Source organism: Oreochromis niloticus, linkage group LG18 (genome assembly GCF_001858045.2).
Source record: "Oreochromis niloticus isolate F11D_XX linkage group LG18, O_niloticus_UMD_NMBU, whole genome shotgun sequence".
Classification (NCBI taxonomy): domain Eukaryota; kingdom Metazoa; phylum Chordata; class Actinopteri; order Cichliformes; family Cichlidae; genus Oreochromis; species Oreochromis niloticus.
In genome coordinates this window covers 26,728,200-26,748,786 of record NC_031982.2, presented here as the reverse complement: position 1 = coordinate 26,748,786, position 20,587 = coordinate 26,728,200, and the positions used below count along the sequence as shown (strand labels likewise).

The following is a 20,587-nucleotide window of genomic DNA, read 5'->3' as shown; positions in this document are numbered from 1 at the left end:
CATAGTTAAGGACATATTCAAAAGAACGCAGTGAAAAAGGAGAAAAAGAGAAAAATGTTGCACAAAAATGTTTTGCTTTATGATAGTGAAATGAACAGTTCTTTCTTAGAGAATATGAATGAATTCTGCTATAATAAAATATAATTTCTTCTCTGTAATCACACTTTCTAGACAGTTCAACTAATCAATATTTTTTTAAACGAATCAAATGAAAATCAACTCAGTGTTATTTATGTAGCACCAAATCAACTCAGCAGCCACCTCAAGATGCTTTACGATAAACAGAAACACAGTAATAAACTGTGTGTTATTGTAGTACTATATATTGTATATAATGTGTTCTATACAATATAAAGTGTAGAAGACTGCTGAAAATTATAAAAATAGCTAAAATTATAAGTTTGACAAAAATTTTCAATATATTTACATAAAAATCTTTATTCTATTAAAACAGCAAAAGTGAATACTCCTACTACTAGTACTACTACTACTACTAATTTTACTACTGCCATTAATAATCGTACTAATGGGCTCCTTCTGCCCTCCCTGTAACGCTGTGGCTTGAAGTGTAATGGCTGAAAGCATCACTACATGTTTGTTGTTTTGCTTTGAGGAACAGATAAAAGAGAAGAACCGGAGACTCTGCGGGGCATTCCCAGTTCATAAAACAATAGCATTTTCAGAGGCCGTCTGATGCAAGGCCATGTAGACTTGTGAACCTTAAAGACTAAAAAGGGAATTTTAAAATTAGTGCAAAAACTACCAAAGCAGTGTAAATAGGCTTTAAAGTGCTTTTCTGGTCTTCGGTGTGCAGAATCTATTAGTTTTTTGAAATCTGGATTAAAAACTATTTTGTTTTTGTAGTTTTAACATGAAATATAATTGTAATTATTGTATTTTTGTTTTGTCCTAATGCTTTTTGCTTTTTGTCTCTGTAAAGCACATTGAATTGCTTTGTATGAAAGGAGCTATATAAATAAATTTGACTTTGACTTTGGTAGGAATCCTTTTGTTGCTCATTTGGTGAACTGATTGCTATTTTCTTGCAGTTGGCCCCATACTGGTAGTGGAGCCCAGGCCGGTTACAGTGGATGTGGATGCAGACGTCACTCTGAACTGCAAGTGGTCTGGAAACCCTCCTCTCACCCTCACCTGGACTAAAAAGGGTTCCAGCATGGTAAAAAGACATTTTTACCTTTGAACTTAAATATAAGATCACCAATTCATGATGGATTAAAGTATTATTTCTGTAAATACTTATTAATTACTGAAATATATAGAACATAAAGTGAGAACAGCTAATGTAGTCGTAGTCCTAACCATATAATATATAAGCACATCTATATTAAGGACCTAGATTTTGTTAATGTTTGCTCAGTTGTAAAGCCATCTTCATATCTTAAATTTTTAATTTTTAGCTAACAAGTTAAAAAAAGCTTGAGGGGAAAAAACTAATGGTGCCCTCCAAGTAAATCAACATGCTATATGAATTAAAAATAGATAATCCTCCCTCCACCCTCCTTTTTTCTCTCCAGTCTGCTTATCTCTGTTCTTTTCCTCTTCATCAGCCTGTTTTTTTTTTTCCCTACCTGTGTGTGTGCGTCCAGGTGCTAAGCAACAACAACCAACTGCATCTGAAGTCAGTGAGCCAGGCTGATGCAGGCCAGTATGTCTGCAAGGCCATCGTGCCTCGAATTGGCGTGGGAGAGACCGAGGTTACGCTCACTGTCAACGGTCAGTTAATCTTCACGTACTCTGCATTATCAAGAAAAGTGTCGATATTAGCAAAACTCACAACATGTGTAAAGAGATCCCCCTACACAAAGCACAGCCCTAATTCTATGTCGAACAAGGAATAATGAAACCACACAGGATGTGTTTATTTGATCTAGTGTTAAATGTAAGCATGCATCTATCTGAATCGCTCTGACAGCTGAAGCCACTGAGCGAATGGAGCACAGTACTGTATGGGCCTGTCGACCTGACCTGATTTATTCTGGCCTGACCCAAACGATCTAATCAGCTAATTTTTCAGTCATGAACAGGCCAAAACCCAATATTTCAAAATCTCACAGAGCGGCCAGCAGGTACTTAATAAATCAAAACTGATTCACCAAGAACACAGTGATAAAAAGAGAGTTCACAAATGCCCCTTAAATCTTCACTAAATGGCCAAGTTCCTGGTCAAACAAGAAAAGGGGACAGAAAAAAAATCATTGGTATGTCCTTGCAAATGAAAAGCTAAAAGCTTTTTTCATTTTATTAATGATCTGCTGATTATTTTGGCACTCATTCACTAATCAGACACTTAATGTGAACACAGTAACAGTATTTGTATCATCCACCTCGTTCCCATGACTCACTGCAAAGCATGATGCATTGTTTTAATGGAGCTATTTATACTTCAGCAGAGCACGGTTACTGTATAGCACACCAGCTTTGGTTTCATAGTTCAGAATAAGTACATAAAAATAAGTGGAATGAGTTCAAAATAGGAACAAATTGGCAGAAAAGAGAAATAACAAACAACAGAGAGATGAAAGACACTGAAAAGTTATCACCCATGGGCAGCTCGAATGGCAAACGCCCCTTTTACAAAACAGCAGAGCCTCTTTCTCCAATCTACGGAAATTTAGAGACAAATATGGTGTTAATAGCTCTTTGATATACTTCAGAGCAATTTTTTAAAGTAATGAATAAAATTTTAAAATCAATAGAGAATTTAACAGGCAGTTAGTGCAAATTTGCCAGCACTGGAGTAATGTGATCATTTTTTTAGTGCCAGATCAAAATCCGGGCAGCCGAGTTTTTCCTCAGCTGGATTCAGTTGCGAGAGCTCGGACTGATGATTAAAACCACTGCAGTCAAGTCCAGAAACACAGTAATTAAATCTATGCATGACAATTGAAAATGAGATGACTGGATGTTATTTTCAACTTGTGAATCAATACAAAGGTCAGTGCTAAAAGCAGCTTTAAAATATTTTCCTCACAGTAACTTTATTTTCCACTCGGATTTATTTTTATTTCTCGTACAGTGCCGTTACATGCGTGTTACTTTTATTAGCCCGGTTTCATTACTGAAAAGGAGAGCACTGCAGTGCGGGTGCTGTGTTAACAGTCTTTCATTCACTGTGATAGAGAGTGACAGTATTGCAGCGAGCAGGTTTTCAGTGACTTTGCTCAGAGTGTTTTTGTGAAAAGCAGTAGATAACAGCAAAATCTTTCTGCAACTTGCTGAAAGTTGTTGTTACCATTAAAATTACCCACCTGCAACAGACATTTCATGGATTTTGTGCATGACCAGATTGTGAATGCATCTTTCAGCTTTTCCTTGGCCTTTTTTAAAACTCTTTGTGTACAATCATCGAGCACATAGCCAGAGTGAGGAAACACTATTATCAATGCAGTCTAAAATATAGAGGTATAGAGGTTGAAGAACTGTCTATGGGACGTATTAATACTAGATGCTTCTTTCCTTAATAAAGCAGTTATTTGTGCCGCGGTCTAATAGCAAACACTATATAAGAAAAAAAATATTTTCTCATTTGCTTTTTGGGGTTCTCTCTTAATTCTACAAGTTAATACGATTTCTTTTATGAATTGTAGTAATCCTCCTCTCTGTGCATGTATCCCCCCCCCTCTCTCTCTCTCTTTGCCTTGTGCTATCTCACCCTTTCAGGCCCCCCTATCATCTCCAGTGATCCAGTTCAGTACGCTGTCAGAGGGGAGAGAGGGGAGATCAAGTGTTACATCGCCAGCACCCCTCCACCTGATAAGATTGTAAGTCCATCCTTGGAAGTTGTAATCTTCTCCAGAGGTGCTTGACCTTTTCAGATTGCATCTGCCTCAGACAGAATCGTGATCGCAGCGCCTCGTCCACCCCGAAAAACAAAATGATTTTTACTTTCTCTCTCCAGCCTGTGTCACACAGGCTGAAAGACCGACATAAGCGACTGTTCTCCAATGATTACGGGGGAACAATCTGTTCCTCCTCTGTGGTGGAAGGTGTGACTCATCAAAAACAGCTGCTGTAGTGTTTGGCTGAAAAAAAAGAGGACACACACAAAACTGTGCACTGTGATCCAGTGAGATGTTGGAGTGCAGTAGATTCGATTCAGCTTCGACTGACGCCACACGTTACAAAAGTATTTGTAAAGGTTTTGTGTTTGAATGGCTTGCGGTGTGTTGCGCATTTTAAGTCTTTTTATTGAAAAGTGAAAGTGATTAAAAAGTGGAAATCTCTGATGACTTTAATGTTCAAAATCATATTAATAAATCACGGCTAAACGTGTTTGCAGTTTTTACAATTTACAACAAATTGGTGTATGACAGGCAGGTATGAAATTGGCTGTAACTCTCACACCATCACAAAATAGCTACGACATATTTTTCTATTATTGACAAAGCTGTTTCTACAAGCCTTTAAATGTCACCACCCAGGTTTTGTAGGACACTCAAATTACCACTATTTCACCAGTGAAAAAATACATTGGCTCTGGTCAGTCAGTGGATGCACGTGTATATGTCAACTTTCAGGAAGTCTTTAGCTGTTACAAATAGCCCAAGCTCACATCAATGTGTAATCGTGCAATATCCACCATACATGCATGTTTACTGTTCTCTTAAAGTCAAATATGTGGGGAAAAAATGAAATTATAAGAGAAAATGAACCAAGAAATGTTGAAGTTTCTTTAAATGAATCATCTCCTCCGAATCCTCCACCATCTCTCAGGGATGCAGTGATGCTTGTACCTCTATTTTGGGAATCGATTGTAAACATGACAAGTTTCACAGTGATGGAATCAATCACATTACAAAGCCAGCCAAGTGTTGTTTTCAGATTTATTTCACTGTCTACAACCTTTGGTGTAGTTTAGTTATATCAGGATCAATCAAAGTATTGATCATCCCTTCCTCTTATTATGATGTAAGACTCATTTTTCAACACAGGAGTAAAAAGTGTCCTGCAATTAAGGAAAAAAACAAAAGTAGATTGTTTATAGATTTCTTTTGGCAAAAATGTAATTTATTTATGATATATTCACCTTGAAGTATTCATATGCTAGTTTACCTACTTAGGCTTTGGCAAGACCAGCTAAAATTTTGAGCCTGTGAGTGTTTTCAGGATATCCGACCAATGGCTCTAGTATCCTGTTCATGACTGTGAGGTATTCATTATTCGTGAATGCAGAGCAAAAATGTAAATATATAAATAAAATGGTGCATTTATTGAAACGTAAACATGACGGGTTAATAACACGTGTACCTCAAGTGGACTACAGACAGAAACCAGTCACCACCTGTCACCATATGCAATGCTCCTTTCCTGCAGATTCTACATTATTCATATGCAGATATTATATTGTGACCCTGTCACATGTATCATTACTCAGAGCTGGTTATCGCCTGATTGGAAGGTTACAGAGATGTGTTGCTGAAAGATTTGAATCCTGTATCAGTGAGTGAACCTTTTTCCCCTTTCAGTCTGCTTTTATACAGTTACCCTTGAGTAAGGCATTACACAACCCACACCTCCTCCAGTGCTGTGTGTGGGTTAAAGGTCTTCCTTTGAGCTCAGGTGTGACTTTGTAAAGATGTAGGATTGCGATCAGTGAAATGAACACTTTCCGGCTATTTTTCCTAAAGACTGACTCAGTTTTCTTGTGAAATACCATCAGTATGACTTAGAAATGCCATAATCACATAAATTTCAAACCCACATATAAAGACAATCAGCATCCAGACCGTCTCCATTTTAGCAAGAATCGGGCTGTACACCAAAAACTCAGTTCAGTAATCCTTTTCAAAGTAAGCACCATCTTTTCTGTTAAAAGAAAGCTTTCTCTCAGATTGCCTTTCCAGAAAACTGTAATTGAGTATCCGCCTGAATTTGCCATACCAGCAGCTGTGTGTGCTGTTTTTCTCCTAAAGTCACTGAGAGCAATGCCTGACCAAACTCTAATTTAATTTAAAGTGAGTTTTATATAAGTTAAAATATAAGTGGTATGGCATTCGATATAAAATTTCAAAAAGAACACGATGACCAGTATGCACTCATATCACAAAAAGAAGCAAAAAGAACTGAAATAAATCCACTTACGCCATTTGAGTTTGAAGGCTAGAATGAGTGAGAGAGAGAGTGGGGGTGAAGTAGATCGAAATGAGAAGGAGAGAGATGGAGGGAGAGTAAAATTTTGTACCTTTCAGCGTCAATTATCCAATTGTGCAGTGTCGACATGACAGAAATCAGAGCTTTTAGAAAGCTTCAGCCCCCTGCTGCATTGGCAGAGAGCTCAGAGCGTATAATGTGATATGACATTATAGTCTAGGCTTAATGCAGAGACACAGGGACTCATAAAATATGAAGTATGATGCTGTGTGTGTGTGTGAAAAAGTATGGGCAGTGTGTGTGTGTGTGTGTCCATAATGCAAGCAATGAGAGACTGAGAAAGAGGGACAGAGATGCAGACAAAGGTGGTGCAACATAATTATTGTGAGGAAGTGCGATTAAAAGAGAGCGAGAGTGAAGAAAATGAAGCGTTCTGCAAAAACTGTCCCTGGTTGAGTCTTCAATGACATTCGCCTTTTTATTTTTTCAAGCCAGGTTAAGAGGTACATTAGCCCAACATTTGGGTGTATGTATATTTGATATTGTCATGCTCTATATTTAATACCCGGGGAATTCCACCTCAGGAGATTTTAAGTAGAAAAACCTGCTCGAGTTTTTACCGCTCGTGTACACTTGCTGCACTGTGTGTGTGTCTCTTCTGTTTAAGCAGAACTGTTTTCTCACCCACTCAGAAAACTCGATGCACATATTTTAATTAAGGAGTAGTGTACCAGTTACCAAGGTGTGAAAATATGATCGTTCGATCTTAAAATGTATTTCCTCGCTTTTGTCTCTTTTAACACGTCTTAACAACTGCCCATCTGTTGCTCGTGTGTGTGTGTGTGTGTGTCCCTCGATGTGAGGCTATCGTGAAAAAGTGAAATCAGCATTATTGATCCCTGAGGTTAAAGTGGATGATTGCAGCAGAAAATGTTGGAGTTTAGATAAAAATCAAACAAATTACAGATGCTGGTGATTAGATCAGCATCGCATTAATACAGCTTGGAGGAGATGTGTTGATTAGGCACATATTTATATATTTACAAATATATCAAGTCTTTATTCTTAACTTAATCTAAAACTGAAGTACACTTGGGCTGCTTTTTTAGAGGCTTTAAAGAAACAGAACAAATGCAAAAGCCGGTGCGCACTCCAAAATGTTTTACTGATGTCTTAAAATGTATTTTACCAGCTGTGTGTGATAGCCTTGGCCTCTTCTCTGTCAGGTTGTCCAGGTTTAGAAGTCAGGCCTTTGGTATCTTTGTTACAGGTTTGGGCGTGGAAGGAAAACGTCTGGGAAAAAGAGAAAGGCACACTAATGGAGAGGTACACAGTGGAGCAGAGTAAACCTCCATCTCAAGGCGGGGCTGTTCTCTCCACCCTGACCATCAACAATGTCATGGAGTCAGACTTCCACTCCCCGTACAACTGCACTGCCTGGAACTCCTTCGGACCTGGCACCATGATTATCACACTGGAGGAGAAAGGTATGAAGGGGGGGAAGGGAAATGTTGAACATGGTGATCATGCTGAGTACTCCTCACATATACACATTACAGAAAATAAACTACAGTCATCTTTACTTGCTATTATCAATTCAAATATTAGCACAATGTAATTAGAATGCATCATTATGTAGAGACCGTGTTGAAGTTAGGGTTTTAGATTAGGGTGAATAACATCATTTAGTTGTTTTTTTTATATAACTTGTTCATCTTTAAAGCACAGATGAAGCTTGCCGTGGCACGTGATCAATGCAGATTGCAGTAGTTAATAAACAGAATTAAAATATTTATCATATATATCATAAATTTGTATCTAGTTTGCATGAGCTGCTCTCCTTGTCTTTTCAAACACATAGATACACAACTACTCCATTGGCAAAAGCACAAAACCCTTCCTGCCTTCCTGGTTTAATGCTAAAGTTATGTTTTCTGTTTGGCTACTGCATTGTGGAAGTTTACATACATAAAGCAAAAACATAGAAGAAGACAAAGATTACATGTAGCAACCATGGATGTTAACATTACACTGGACTTTTCTAAGAGAAGCCTTTTGTGAATGCAAAACACTTTAACTGTAGTTAAATTTATGAGTTGCAAAGTTCTCATTGTTGACTTCCAGTTCTGGCATTTCTGTATAAATCACTCGGATGTGGCAAACTTTGTGAGAAATACTCCAGGTTTCCAATTTTTCTAAAAAATTGACTTTGGAAATAATTTATTAGGAAGGTGTTAAATTAATTCATTGGGCTTTAAACACCATGAAAACATTTTTTTTTCTGGGTGAGCTTCTTGTGATAGGCAACAGGAATTTGCATCAACACACTATTAATATGAACAATGAAATATCAACTGGATGTTTCATATTAAAGATTTCTATATCTCTTCATGTCTAGATGCTCCTCACTCATCTATCTAAGGCAATATCACGTAGTTTTCATCATAATAATTAAGAAACTTAATTCCAAATTTGATGACGGTTGGTTGTGTGCTTTGTCGTTTGTTTTGTGATGAAGGCAAACAGCTGAGTTTTTAAGCACTGAATTTGTTTACAGAAAAAAAATCAGACGGGGAACTTAATGTCCCCGAACAAGATGTTCTTCTCTTTCTTACAAGCTCAAATGCCCTTGAACAAGATTATTAAGCTGTGGCCTCAGCCGGAGAACAGATAGATAGTGTTGTTAGTCCATTCTGGATGGTTACATATTTTATTGCCAGAGCTTGGTATGCCACATTACATTGAGAAAATGGCTTCTCCATGCTCTGTCAAACTGCTATTGTTTCAACTGTCAGATTTCGCCGGCTTCAGAAAATCTCCCAAACATCTTTGAAAGCGAGAAAAAGAGACAGAGCCTGGATTTTCCCCTCACATGTTCACTTAAAGCATTTCATTCCTTGTCTGACTACTGCTGCTTCTGCGCCTTATCAACAGAAGCAGCCCTCAGAGATTCAATATTAAGCTAGAACACCAGTGGATTTGTGCTTAAACGACGCTGCATCCGCGCAGGTTTCTGTAACAATGAGGCAGCAGCTGTCCCTCAACCCCATACCCTTTTTCTGCATGTGTTTGTTTCAGATATTGTTCCAGTGGGAATTATCGCTGGTGGCACGTTGGTCTCCTCCATTCTGCTGCTTATTTTTCTACTGCCGCTCGCCTTCTTCCTGTACCGCCAACGCAAAGGCAGTGAGTGCACACAGTCGCTCTCTAATGTGTTTGTGTAGGGGCATGCACACACTTATACTGTGTGTGTGTCTATCAGTCTTTCTTTTATCCACTCTCTACAACTGTCATTCTGCTTTTCCTGGAAAAAAGGGACACTTGCCAGCCTTATAGCAAGCGATATTAATGAATATTCATATAATATGGCAAACTGCCTTAAGACGCCTACTGTACATTTCCCTTTCAATTCTTTTGACTTATATTTATAAGCTGCTTCTACGCTAGATAAAGTACATAAACAACAGAGCAGAAAACAAGAGCATTCAGAGGTGAATAGTATTTAAATTATGAATTCCTATATGTTATTTCTACAGCCTGCAGCAATCCAATTAGTATTTATGAACACAAATCACGCTTCCGTTAAACGGGGAGCTAAAAACAAGCAGTGTCTCTTAGTTGTTTAATTTTGAGCTGCTCCATCTCAAATAAAGAAGTGGGAAAGACAGTGAAGGTGACTGGCAGAGTCCCCAGAGGGATTTTCTGTGGATAAGAGTGTATTTTTTTCTGGTTCAGAGCTGATAACACCTCTACAGAAAAGACACCGTTTGGAAATAGAAACTCAAACAAACATCTTTGTGGCTCCAGATAAACAGTCTTTCATTTGTCGTCTACGATGCAGCGCGACACTTCACAGATTTAAATCTCTACTTTTAAGGTTTCTGGCTGTGGAAGTGAGTTGTTTGTGCTGACAAATATTGACTGCTTTGCGACTGAAGCATGTTGAGTTGAGCATTTTAGGTTGCATGAGACAGTATAGAAATACACTTCTTTTATTGCCCTAATATTTACATGTTTGCAGTTATAGACAAGACAGCTTTATCCTAGCTCAATAAAGCTCTTTGCACACAGTAAATATATTTAATCTTAACATTTCAGGTTGACTTTTACCAAGTTGAAATTCACAAAATGTGTTGGTGAGGTGGAGTTTAGGTTTTCCAGCTTTAATTCAAAGGGTTTAATAAAAATAAGAAACGTATGGAGAAGGAGAGAAAGCACACACATGTTATAATAACATTATAGTAATGGATAGTGAGCCAAAGCATGCTGCAAAAGAGTTTCTCAAAGTAAAAAAAAAGATATTCTGGAATGGCCAAGACAGTCACCTGATCTCAACTCTACAGAGCAGCTTCTCATTTATTAAAACTGTAAAAAAAGGAATGCAGAATGACCCAAAGATGAGCAACAACTGAGGAGTGAAACGGCTGCAGGAAGGAAACAGCTCAGGGCTCAGACTTCAGCCATTCATTGACTGCAAAAGAATCTCATCCAAGTATTAAAAACTTTCCCAACATTTAAAATTATGACAGTTTGTCCAATTACTTTTGAGCTCTATAAATGGGAAAGTATTTATTGAATGACTGTAATTCCTACAGTGAAGCTAAAAGTCTACACTTAAAGCACGTTATAATTTTGTTTTTATTTCAAATGTACCTGTGGAGCTGCTTGTTTTTGAGAAAAACTGGCTAAAATTTTTTAGATGCTTTCACATGGTATGCTATTTGTTCTGAAAAGTTTTTTTTTTTTAATTTACAGACACTTCCACAGCGTCTTCTTTTAGAAAACTACGGTGGCCCTGAGAGGCCAAACAGACTGCAACTTAAGAAAACACCAGCAATAAGAAAAACGCTGCAATAGCACACAAAACACAATGGAAATAGGAAAAACGAAAGCAAAAATAGGATAAAAGAAAAAAGAAATAGGAAAAACAAAAACAGAAATAGGATAAAAGAAAAAAGAAATAGGAAAAACAAAAACAGAAATAGGATAAAAGAAAAAAGAAATAGGAAAAACGAAAACAGAAATAGGAAAAAACAGATTTCCAAAAGCTCAAGGGAAGTGTTTCTGGGGAGACAATAACCCGAAGGACCAGTTGCAGGAACCAAAATATGCTAAGAATTGCGCTGGGAGACACTTAAAAGAAGTGGAGGATCTATCGGTTTTGTGAAGAAAGAAAAGGTGAGAGGTAAGTGTGTTAGCCCAACTATTAGCCTAAAAATCCGTCATCAGTATTATATGAATCATGACAAAACACACCTACCATGTTTTGGGTTCCTGCAACTGGTCCGTTGGGTTATTGTCTCCCCAGAAACACTTCCGTTGTCATTTTTCCTATTTCTGTTGTGTTTTGTGTGCTTTTGCAGCGTTTTTCTTATTGCTGGTGTTTTCTTAAGTTGCAGTCCGTTTGGCCTCTCAGGGCCACCGTACGAAACAGTAGCCGACCCAAAGTACAAAGTCCAGCCAAGCAGATGGATTAACAACCACAGCAGACCAAGATACACAAACTATGAAAGAATACACATAAACACAGAATACAAAATGATAACCACATAAACAAATAAGAAAAAACTAATATCAGACCTACAAGGAAAGGACAAAGGTGGTTAAAACTGAGAAGTTCGTATATAAAAGACAACAAAACAAATAATGAATCATCCTTGGATTTGCAGACAGAGACATCTGCTGAAACGATATTCATCTTTCTTATAAATTTTAATCAAAACAACCCCTGATAAAGAAATTATTGCCCAAGTAGAGTGAAGATATTTTAGCATATTCTTTCACTGTCATATCCTCAGAGCTCATGTTGTGATATTTTTCATTTCTTTTAAGGCTGTCAGCATGCCAAGGCAAATAATGAATCAGGCAAGCTGAACAACTTTAAAACAAAAAATAATGCTGAAGTTTTCTTTTCTTGCTACTTTTCTAGCTAGACTGAAAAAGAAGTCAATCATTTATCTTAACATTACCACACATTATAACCGGCGGTTGTGTTTTTCTTCCAGGTCGAAGGGGTGTCACCCTCGGTAAACCAGACATCAAGGTAGAGACGGTGAACAAAGAGACCCACAGCCTGGAGGAGGAGGCGGCCAACGTCTCCACAGCAACCCGGATGGTCAAGGCCATGTACTCCGTGAGTAGACTCCCATCTGAGTCACCGGGGGCCGTGGAGAGGAGGCGTATGGGTCAATGGCCTTAAATGTACAGATACACTGACACTAAAGGCGACTTGGCAGGATCGGCACACACAGACATTCTCACACTCACACAGTGGGAACAAAGACACACGCACAAGGCCTCACTAAAGACACACTAAAAAGCACAAACCCATAAAAAAGATGTCAAAATATATGCGCGCACACACTCGACTCAAAATCAATAAAGCACAATGAAGCATGTGTATACACACATATGAGGAGAAATAAGTACAAGACATTCACGCATAGATACAAGAGAAAAACTAACTTGGGGAAAAAATACACAGTTTTTCCTCACTGCACACATATTTGTGCACACAAAAAACACAGAAATAATAAACAAATATACAGACACACACTCATTTTTACATTGTGTTCCTTTTAGAGGAGAATTCAACCCCGGAAGTCCTGGAGAATCTAATCGACGCAGCTCCTCTGACGCGGTTTTAAAGCTCGGGCAAAAACACCCTTTTCTCCAACAACTAACCGTTTCTCGTCTTCCGGTCTCTTGGGATTCAAAACCTGAAACTCTGTTTTCCTCTCCCCTCCCTCTCTTCTTCCTCCTTTCCTTTTTCACCCTCCCTCTTTCCGTGTGTGTGTTTCGTTGTTTGATGGTTTAGTTTCTGCCCTCTGTTTCCCTCTCTCCCTCCACTCAGCCATTCAAAGATGACATGGACCTGAAGCAGGACGTCAGAAGCGAGAGCGACACCCGGGAGGAGTACGAGCTCAAGGTGAGATGAGTCAGCGAAGATATTTTGGCATGCTCGTACTCGATTAAAATAAAAAAAACACTTATCTAGAGCATCGCTGGACATTTGGCATGGTGCATGAGATTTGTGATCATGTTCTTCAGGTCCTGCTATACCTTTTCCTGTGGCTTTACATCACAGTTAAAAGCCACTTTTTCTGTAGTGCCTTTTTTGAGTGTGAGTGTCCTGGCTTAGAAACCTCCACTATCTGTATCTGAGTTCACTGAGTCTGATGATCAGGTATCTCTTGAAAAGGCCAGATTTCTTAGGCAGCTCGCCCCTGCTGTGATTGGCACACAGCTGCAAATAGCATAGTTTTAACTTTTCTAGACTAAATAAGTAAAAGACAATAAATACACACGTAACTGTTTCAGTTTCTTCACCAGTGATGTAGCATATTTAACTTGATTACATCTTGATTACTTTCCTAAGCATTTTAAACTGGGCGATAAAGCAGCAAAGTCCTCCACAGGATGCTGAAGTTTCAGGTTTGATATCGAGCATTTCAGTGTTAGCAGAGTTTTTCATTGTTTCTATACAATCTTTACACCGAACCGTAAGTTAGAGCCTTTTTTGGCATATTCGGCTTGTTGTGGGCATGGCAGACAGTGGTTGCTTGGAGGAATTCATATTGATTTCAATCCTAGACGAGGAGGTGCAAGTTCAAAGAAGAGTCAAAGTCAAAAACACTGCTTTGAATTTTAGTCCATACTACCAAATGCAAAGAGCATGTGTAGAAACAACTCTTTGTAAATAGTCCTAGCCCTGTTGGTTTTGGTTTTTCCCAGCAGTTTTGTCAAGAAATAAAAAATATTAAATATTTGGACGTAACCCTTTATATCCCCTGTAATTATTAAAGTTCTGATAGTACCGATGGTAAATGTAATTAGAGTACATATCTGTCTTTGGTAATATTTTGGCATTTAATAATTAATTTCTATTACACATACACTGTGCTGCATTACTCATATCATTACATTTTTGTGTGTATGCATGAAACAACAGCACACCACCATTATCCACCATGCATATCTTGTGACACTCTACAGTTTGCTGCAATATAAGACAACATAATGCAAGATTTTTAGAATTTTAATTTAACTTTTATTTTTAGATTATTATACTTTTTTTCTTTTGATTTGTTTTGTAGCAACAGTGTGATATAAAATACATAACCCAAACAAGTGGTAAAAATATTCACCACTTGCTTGGCATACTAACCCTTTAGTAGTCTATAGAAAGCATTAAGGCCTTACTAAGAATAGATTATATTTAAAAGAGGCATACATGTCTTAAACGTGGATTCAGACCATTGGCCAGCAGATGAGGGGTGGGGGTTGGGGGTAGGGCCACTCTAATTGATTCAAAGAAAAATCCAAGCTGGCTTTTTTATACACTATACAAAAAAGACTGTTTTTGTAATAGAAACAAAGTGAAACTAAGCTAATCAAGCACAGAACAGATGGTATATGAAGAGAGAGAGATATTAGGATTTACTGAAAGATTAATATTCTTTTTCTGATCACAGGATCCAACCAATGGCTACTACAATGTCCGTGCTACAACCCATGATGAGGCGCGCCCCCAGTCCCGGGTCGTCCACTACCAGGGAGAGTTTCGCTCTCCAAACCCAAGCAGCGGACCAGCAGGAGCCACTTCCAGTGGACCCTCTGCTTCTGCCAGCGGTGCAGTTCCCCCCAGTGCGGTGCCGGGCTCAAGAGCTGGCTGCTACGACCCTCGTCCACCTTCCAGGATGTCCCATTCTACTTATGCCCAATTCAACACATTCTCCAGGGCAGCACAAAGCCAGCAAGCCCCTGCTAATCCAGCTCTTCAGTCACCCGGAGAATACCCTGGAGACTGCGGCCTGCTGGACAGCTCCACCCAACTGGCTTACGACAACTACGGATACCCTTCCCAGTATCCCAGCTACCGCATGGGCTTTGCTCCACCCATAGAGGAAGGGCCAGCCTATGAGATGTACCCAACGGGACAAGGGACAGGGCCAGGGCCAGGTCCAGGACCGGGACCAGGACCGGGACCGGGACCGGGGCCAGGACCAGGACCAGGACCAGGACCACAAAGTCCTGAAACAGGGCTGGGAAAGTATGGAAGCTCCACTCGCTTCTCATACTCATCTCCACCCTCTGACTATTCCCAGAGACACACACAACGGATGCAGACTCATGTGTGAGAAAGTGGTATACAGGCTTTTGGATTTGCTTTTTGCAGGAGCAGTACTTATTACACAGAAACATAAAAAAAATCTTTGAAATTTTCAAAAAATGCCCTCATATCTATACATGAACACCTAAGAATCTGTTTTCTGTTTTCATCCTAACCACTGCATGGTATTTGGCTAAATTTCTGAGTTGATAAAACACCCAGCAGTTAGCAGCATCGCATATCGTACGGTTCACAGCAATACATGCAACACATGCACAGCGATATTCATACACATCTAAGAAGATCTTCTGTCTGCAATGTTTATGCTCCAATAAAAACAACAGCGAGAGCCACAATCAAGAGAAAACAGACAAAAAGTCAAGAAGAGCACTATGAAGACATGATGAAGAAGAGGAGCTTAGAGGATGCCGAGTGATCCTTTCTCTTCCAGCAATTCTCATCTTGCTCTTGGACCGTTTTCTTCCATCACATGGTCCTGCCGCCCCATCTCTGTAAATAACCGCACATGGAGATTAGGGTCATTTTAAAGATGTTTCCTTGTACAAAACTATACATTGTGATGCAGTACAGTGACCTACAGCAAACCCCTCTGCTAGTCACATGTTTTACATTTAGTGACTCTAACAAATTGCAGAACACACACGTGCAGACACACACACACAGATCTCTACAAGCCTATTTGTTTCTATGTATTGCATCAATGGGGCAGCTTGGACTAATAGTATATGTGGCACTTTTTGACTCCCCTTTCCTCACTAAAACTCACCCAATTGCCATTCCTTACAAGATCTACCTTGATTTAAATGGGACAAAGCTTCTTAAGGTGAGTGACCAGAGTGCCAATGCTTATGTGCCAACACATACGAACTATTAAGACGTGTCTTCTTTTTGTAAAGCGTGGACAATGAGGTGCTCTGGATGATGAGATTTTGTACATGCCACATCTAAGATGACCGGAGCGGTAGCAAGCGTTTCTATGCTCCTTCACCCCATCTTTCATTTTTATCATCATGATGCATTTCTATACATTTCACTCAAGGTCAATGCTATAAATGGTTTTTGTGAAATGAGGTGGGAGTGCTTTTTCATTAAATGAATTTCTGCAATTTGTACAAAAAGATACCTCCCCTATCCTCAGTGTCAAAAACGTATGTGTTTCTATCACTTGCACAGTAGAATAGATTTTTTTCCCATATTTATACGGACCGGTATTGAAAAAAAAAACAAAAAAATGGCATTCAGAAACATTTTATAGTATTTTTATAAGGAGTTGTGGACCAAAGGTTCAGCGTTTTGGGTGACACTCACTTTTTAATGTGTATGTGGCATCGTATTGGAAACGTTCCTTTACAAAGAGATGGATGGTGTTTTTAAAGTGGATGTTGTAGACTTAAATTAGAAAAACATGAAGAGCTTCACTTCAGAATGATGAATATCCGGCAAAGGCAAATGTCTTTGATGGATATCTTTGTTTGGTGTGAAGCTCTTTCTTTGACTTCCAGTCTTCTGACTGGACTGCCTTTTTCAAATGTTGACGACATTCAATTGAAATGGATGGAGAAGAAGCAGCTGCTCAGTCTGAGCTGTGCTGTAAACTTTGCAAGCAAAGAGAAGGTTCAAACATATCAAAGTGAAAGTACAGAGGATTCTATCTAGCTCATATGGTACTTTGTACATTTGAAGTATGTATAAGTATGCTGGTTTCCTCACTGCAGCAGGAATTTGGTGGTATGTTATGTCCGAGATTTTTCCCATTATGTTGTGTCAGCTTTTGATGCGTGTGATTGACCTTTAACCCCTCCGGGTTATGATCAGCATTTAAAATGTTGCTCCTCTAAAGTAATGTCACTGAATAGCAATTTGGCCATTTGCAATGATTACCACACAGAAGTTGTTACAATTTGCACACTTTGTTACTGAGATTTGGTTGGATTGCTTCACGGTATAACTTCAAAACTTCACCTTCTGGTGACGTGTTTGTTGATTAGATGCAGCAGCATCAGTCTTCACTATATACTGACCTTTAGCTTATAAGGTTCATCGGCTGATCTCTATTTTTATTGCTCACAAAATATTAAGACATTTTAGCAACTCTTGGGAATTGTACCTTTTCCTAAGAGCACATACTGTACTGTGTATACTTTACTGGACAGACACAGTTAAGAGAGAGCAGAAGCAATAAAGTTTCACCCACTTGTACCTTTATTCTACAGCAGTTAAAATCTGAGAACAGATAATAGTGGTGTTTTAAAATAAGACCCCAGGCTGCAAAGGGAAGCCTGAAATCTCAGCACCTCCAGAGGTAATCATTGAGTGTATCAGCCGCCCTATCAACCCCTCTCGGTATATTATGGTAATTGTGTGCTAAGGGGCTGTAAAAAATGTATTTATTGCCTCTGTTTTGAATAAACACAGAGAAATGAAACCACAGACACACCGTTTCTGATTAGAACATCAGATTGAACCTTGTAGCTCCAAGGTCACTATATAAACCTTTTCGTAGAAAAGAATGGCAGATGGAGCAGCCTTTTAAATTTATATGGTTATCACAGCCTTGGTATTGCATACTATTACCTCTTTACAACCCTTTTACAGAGTTGTAGCTGCGCAGTATTTTGCATCTGACATACAATGTCGTTACGACCTTGTGTAGAAGGAGTACATTTGACACAGAGGAGGTACTGAGGCCAACAAATACATGGCCAGGCCATCCAGGTACTTAGATTTTACCTCTTTACTGTTTACGGTTTGTTGACAGTGGGGACATATGAATATGTAAAAGACACCACAGATGCCAAAAATGCAGAACATGTGTTTAGATTTGGTTCAGCAACGAAAAGATGTGTGAGTTGGAAGAGAAGAGGTGTTTACTCCACTGGGTTGTTATTTTATGTCCTTTTCCCCTTTTTTCCATATGTACCTCTCACTGCAATGTGTACTGATGCTCTTATGTAGAAGGAGTACTCTACTCTCTCCCCTGTGTCATATTAATTGCCACCTACAAGCTTCCAAATTTAGAGGATGAATCTGTCTTTTCATGGAAAAAAATCATCACAGCATAGCTTTCTTCCGAGATTACAACATATGGGGTCGGTATATCTATCTTGCTTGCATAAATGTTTGTATGTCGGGTGTCTTTTTTAGAGAATATATAGCTTCATGAGCTCATGACATTCATCCATTGTTAAATTATTCCATAATCATGTTTCTTTTTAAGAAAATCAGTATTTTAATTTTTTTTCTATTACTTTATAGTGATCCATCACCACTGTAGTTGAAAGCGTGCGTATTAACTTTTAAAGACAGTACTTTATTTTATGTTGTATGCATCAGATAGAGGGGTTCTAATTAATCAACCCAGTGAAAAGTGAGAAGGGTTTTGTGCATCCGTGGCCAAAACGACTGCCCAGCCAGGCCACAAATAGCCAAAATTCTGCCTCAACTAGGCCAACGCAGGCTAGATTCAGGCCAGACCAACAGCTAACTGCTCTGTTCCATGCTGTGCTGTGCTGTGACAGGCCCGGCCAAGAGTGACTGAAGTGGCTCGGTGTCCATTTTTACCTTTTGGAGTTTCCAGTGAGTGCCAAAAGACTGTGCAAAAAATGAACTGAGCAGAAAAACAAATGCAACAGCCATTTGTGTTTATTGTGTTTATGTAAGCTCATGTGTGACTGTGAGTGTGTGTGGGAGCGCGTGTGCGTGTGTTTTGGCTACATGTAACCCAAGTGTGTTTTCATGTCATCTGAAATATGTGGGAACCACTGGGCTTTAAAAATTAGGGTTTGACTGATATTTTCAGCAAATATAATAGCGATCAAACAGTCGTGTTGTCACCTGCTGGCATGATGGAGATCACTCCTGACAACAGCTAGGCTACACAAAGAGAATGTAATATTTAACAGTTAAATGAATATTTGAAAATATTTTTTGAAACCCTACTACTGCATAATACTGTGTATACTCTGTAATCTAGTTTATATCAAACCTCATCTGAGATCAAAATGGTACTGGTATCCCAAGGTGATGTGCATTAGTTGTTTCATTAACCTGTAATGATGTCGTCATTTTAATCACCAATGGCAGATTTAAATTTGTCAGTCCATGCGCAAAGTTCAAATGAAAGTTAGTCCTATGAGAAATAAACCTTCTATGTCAAATGACAATGACACAAAGGGACACAGAGCAGTATAGTACAAAGCAAACAACTTTGGGTGAAGGAAGAAGTCAGTTTGTGTAGAAGTCTATGGAGAAATAGCCCCAACGCCTATTATCTATGACTTCAATTAACACTTTCCTGATGAGTTTATCGGCTCTGTCGATCATTCCAACTCTCACTGAACACAACATGATGTTCACTTTATAAATTATGGTCTCAGAGTAGAGTATGTTTTCTAAGGCAGGCCTTCCTTGTGATTTTCAAGCTGCAGCATCCTTCGATTTTGCTGCCAGATTCACTCCTCTTCATGACGTCGGGACCCCAAGAAGTTGACTGAGGAAACACTCAAAGCTGTCAAAGCAAGTCACAGTTGATAAACCCATTTTCTATATGCAATATTTAATGAAGAGCAGTGAATGGAGCTCATCAGCAACAATAATTGTCAACATCTGCTTCTTGATAAAAAAAACACCACATTTTATTCTAGTGTTCACTCATATAGTATCATTCAGAATTAAAGTAAAACACAAATAAAACTCTGTTAATGTATGTTGATTGGCCAATTAACGATTTACAACAGGAAAGCCTATTATTACAACACACTTTTAAAGTACTGTTAAGTCAAAACAGAAAGGCGCACAACTTTGTTACATTAGGTTGCATAGATTACATTTTTAAAAGTGTAAAGGTGGATGGTTGATGCTATTAGGGTAATATTAGCTGCTGTGACCTGATCCAAACTCCTGTAACTGAATTGAATGGCCGAGAATTCTGAGTGGTATAGTAGTATCATTTAACCTCGCATAATGTGCCCTGTTAGAATAGGAAGGGTTAATCTTCAGGCTTGTTGCACTTTGATTGGTGCTAAAAATTTTAAGGACTCTAAACCACTTTAAATGTGTATTTTGACCTTCTTAATACTTACAAGTTCCATGTAATCAATGTATATGTGGCACTTTGGGAAAAATGAACAGTGCCCTTTGTGGCCTTTCAAACAATATATCAGTCAAACCCTAGTGAAAAGCTGAACAGCTGGTAGAACAGACTGAAGGAGACGTGGCATATAGCCTTAGGAAACGAGGAAGAAGCTGAACTGGTCCACTTGTCCCTCATCCAGCTGCTGAGCTTGTCTGCTCTCTGAAACAGCTGCACGAGCGAACAAGATTAACTGATGTTCTGCTTGATAT

At 38.8% G+C, this 20,587-nt stretch overlaps 1 protein-coding gene across 2 annotated transcripts in view; it reads left to right on the top strand.

Moving 5' to 3' along the window:
- Positions 1–20,333, top strand: part of kirrel1b (kirre like nephrin family adhesion molecule 1b) — an 80,853-nt gene extending 60,520 nt beyond the window's left edge. Inside the window, exons 8-15 of one of the 2 annotated variants that reach the window (XM_013272702.3) lie at positions 1,050–1,177; positions 1,608–1,734; positions 3,682–3,782; positions 7,382–7,598; positions 9,190–9,297; positions 12,117–12,244; positions 12,965–13,039; positions 14,586–20,333. In XM_013272702.3, coding sequence (XP_013128156.1) covers positions 1,050–1,177; positions 1,608–1,734; positions 3,682–3,782; positions 7,382–7,598; positions 9,190–9,297; positions 12,117–12,244; positions 12,965–13,039; positions 14,586–15,251 — 1,550 coding nt within the window. In that variant the 3' untranslated portion in view covers positions 15,252–20,333. Of the gene's footprint in view, positions 1–1,049; positions 1,178–1,607; positions 1,735–3,681; positions 3,783–7,381; positions 7,599–9,189; positions 9,298–12,116; positions 12,245–12,928; positions 13,040–14,585 lie in introns of both variants that reach the window. The other variant, XM_013272701.3, reaches the window with a different exon arrangement.
- Positions 20,334–20,587: the final 254 nt, after the last annotated feature.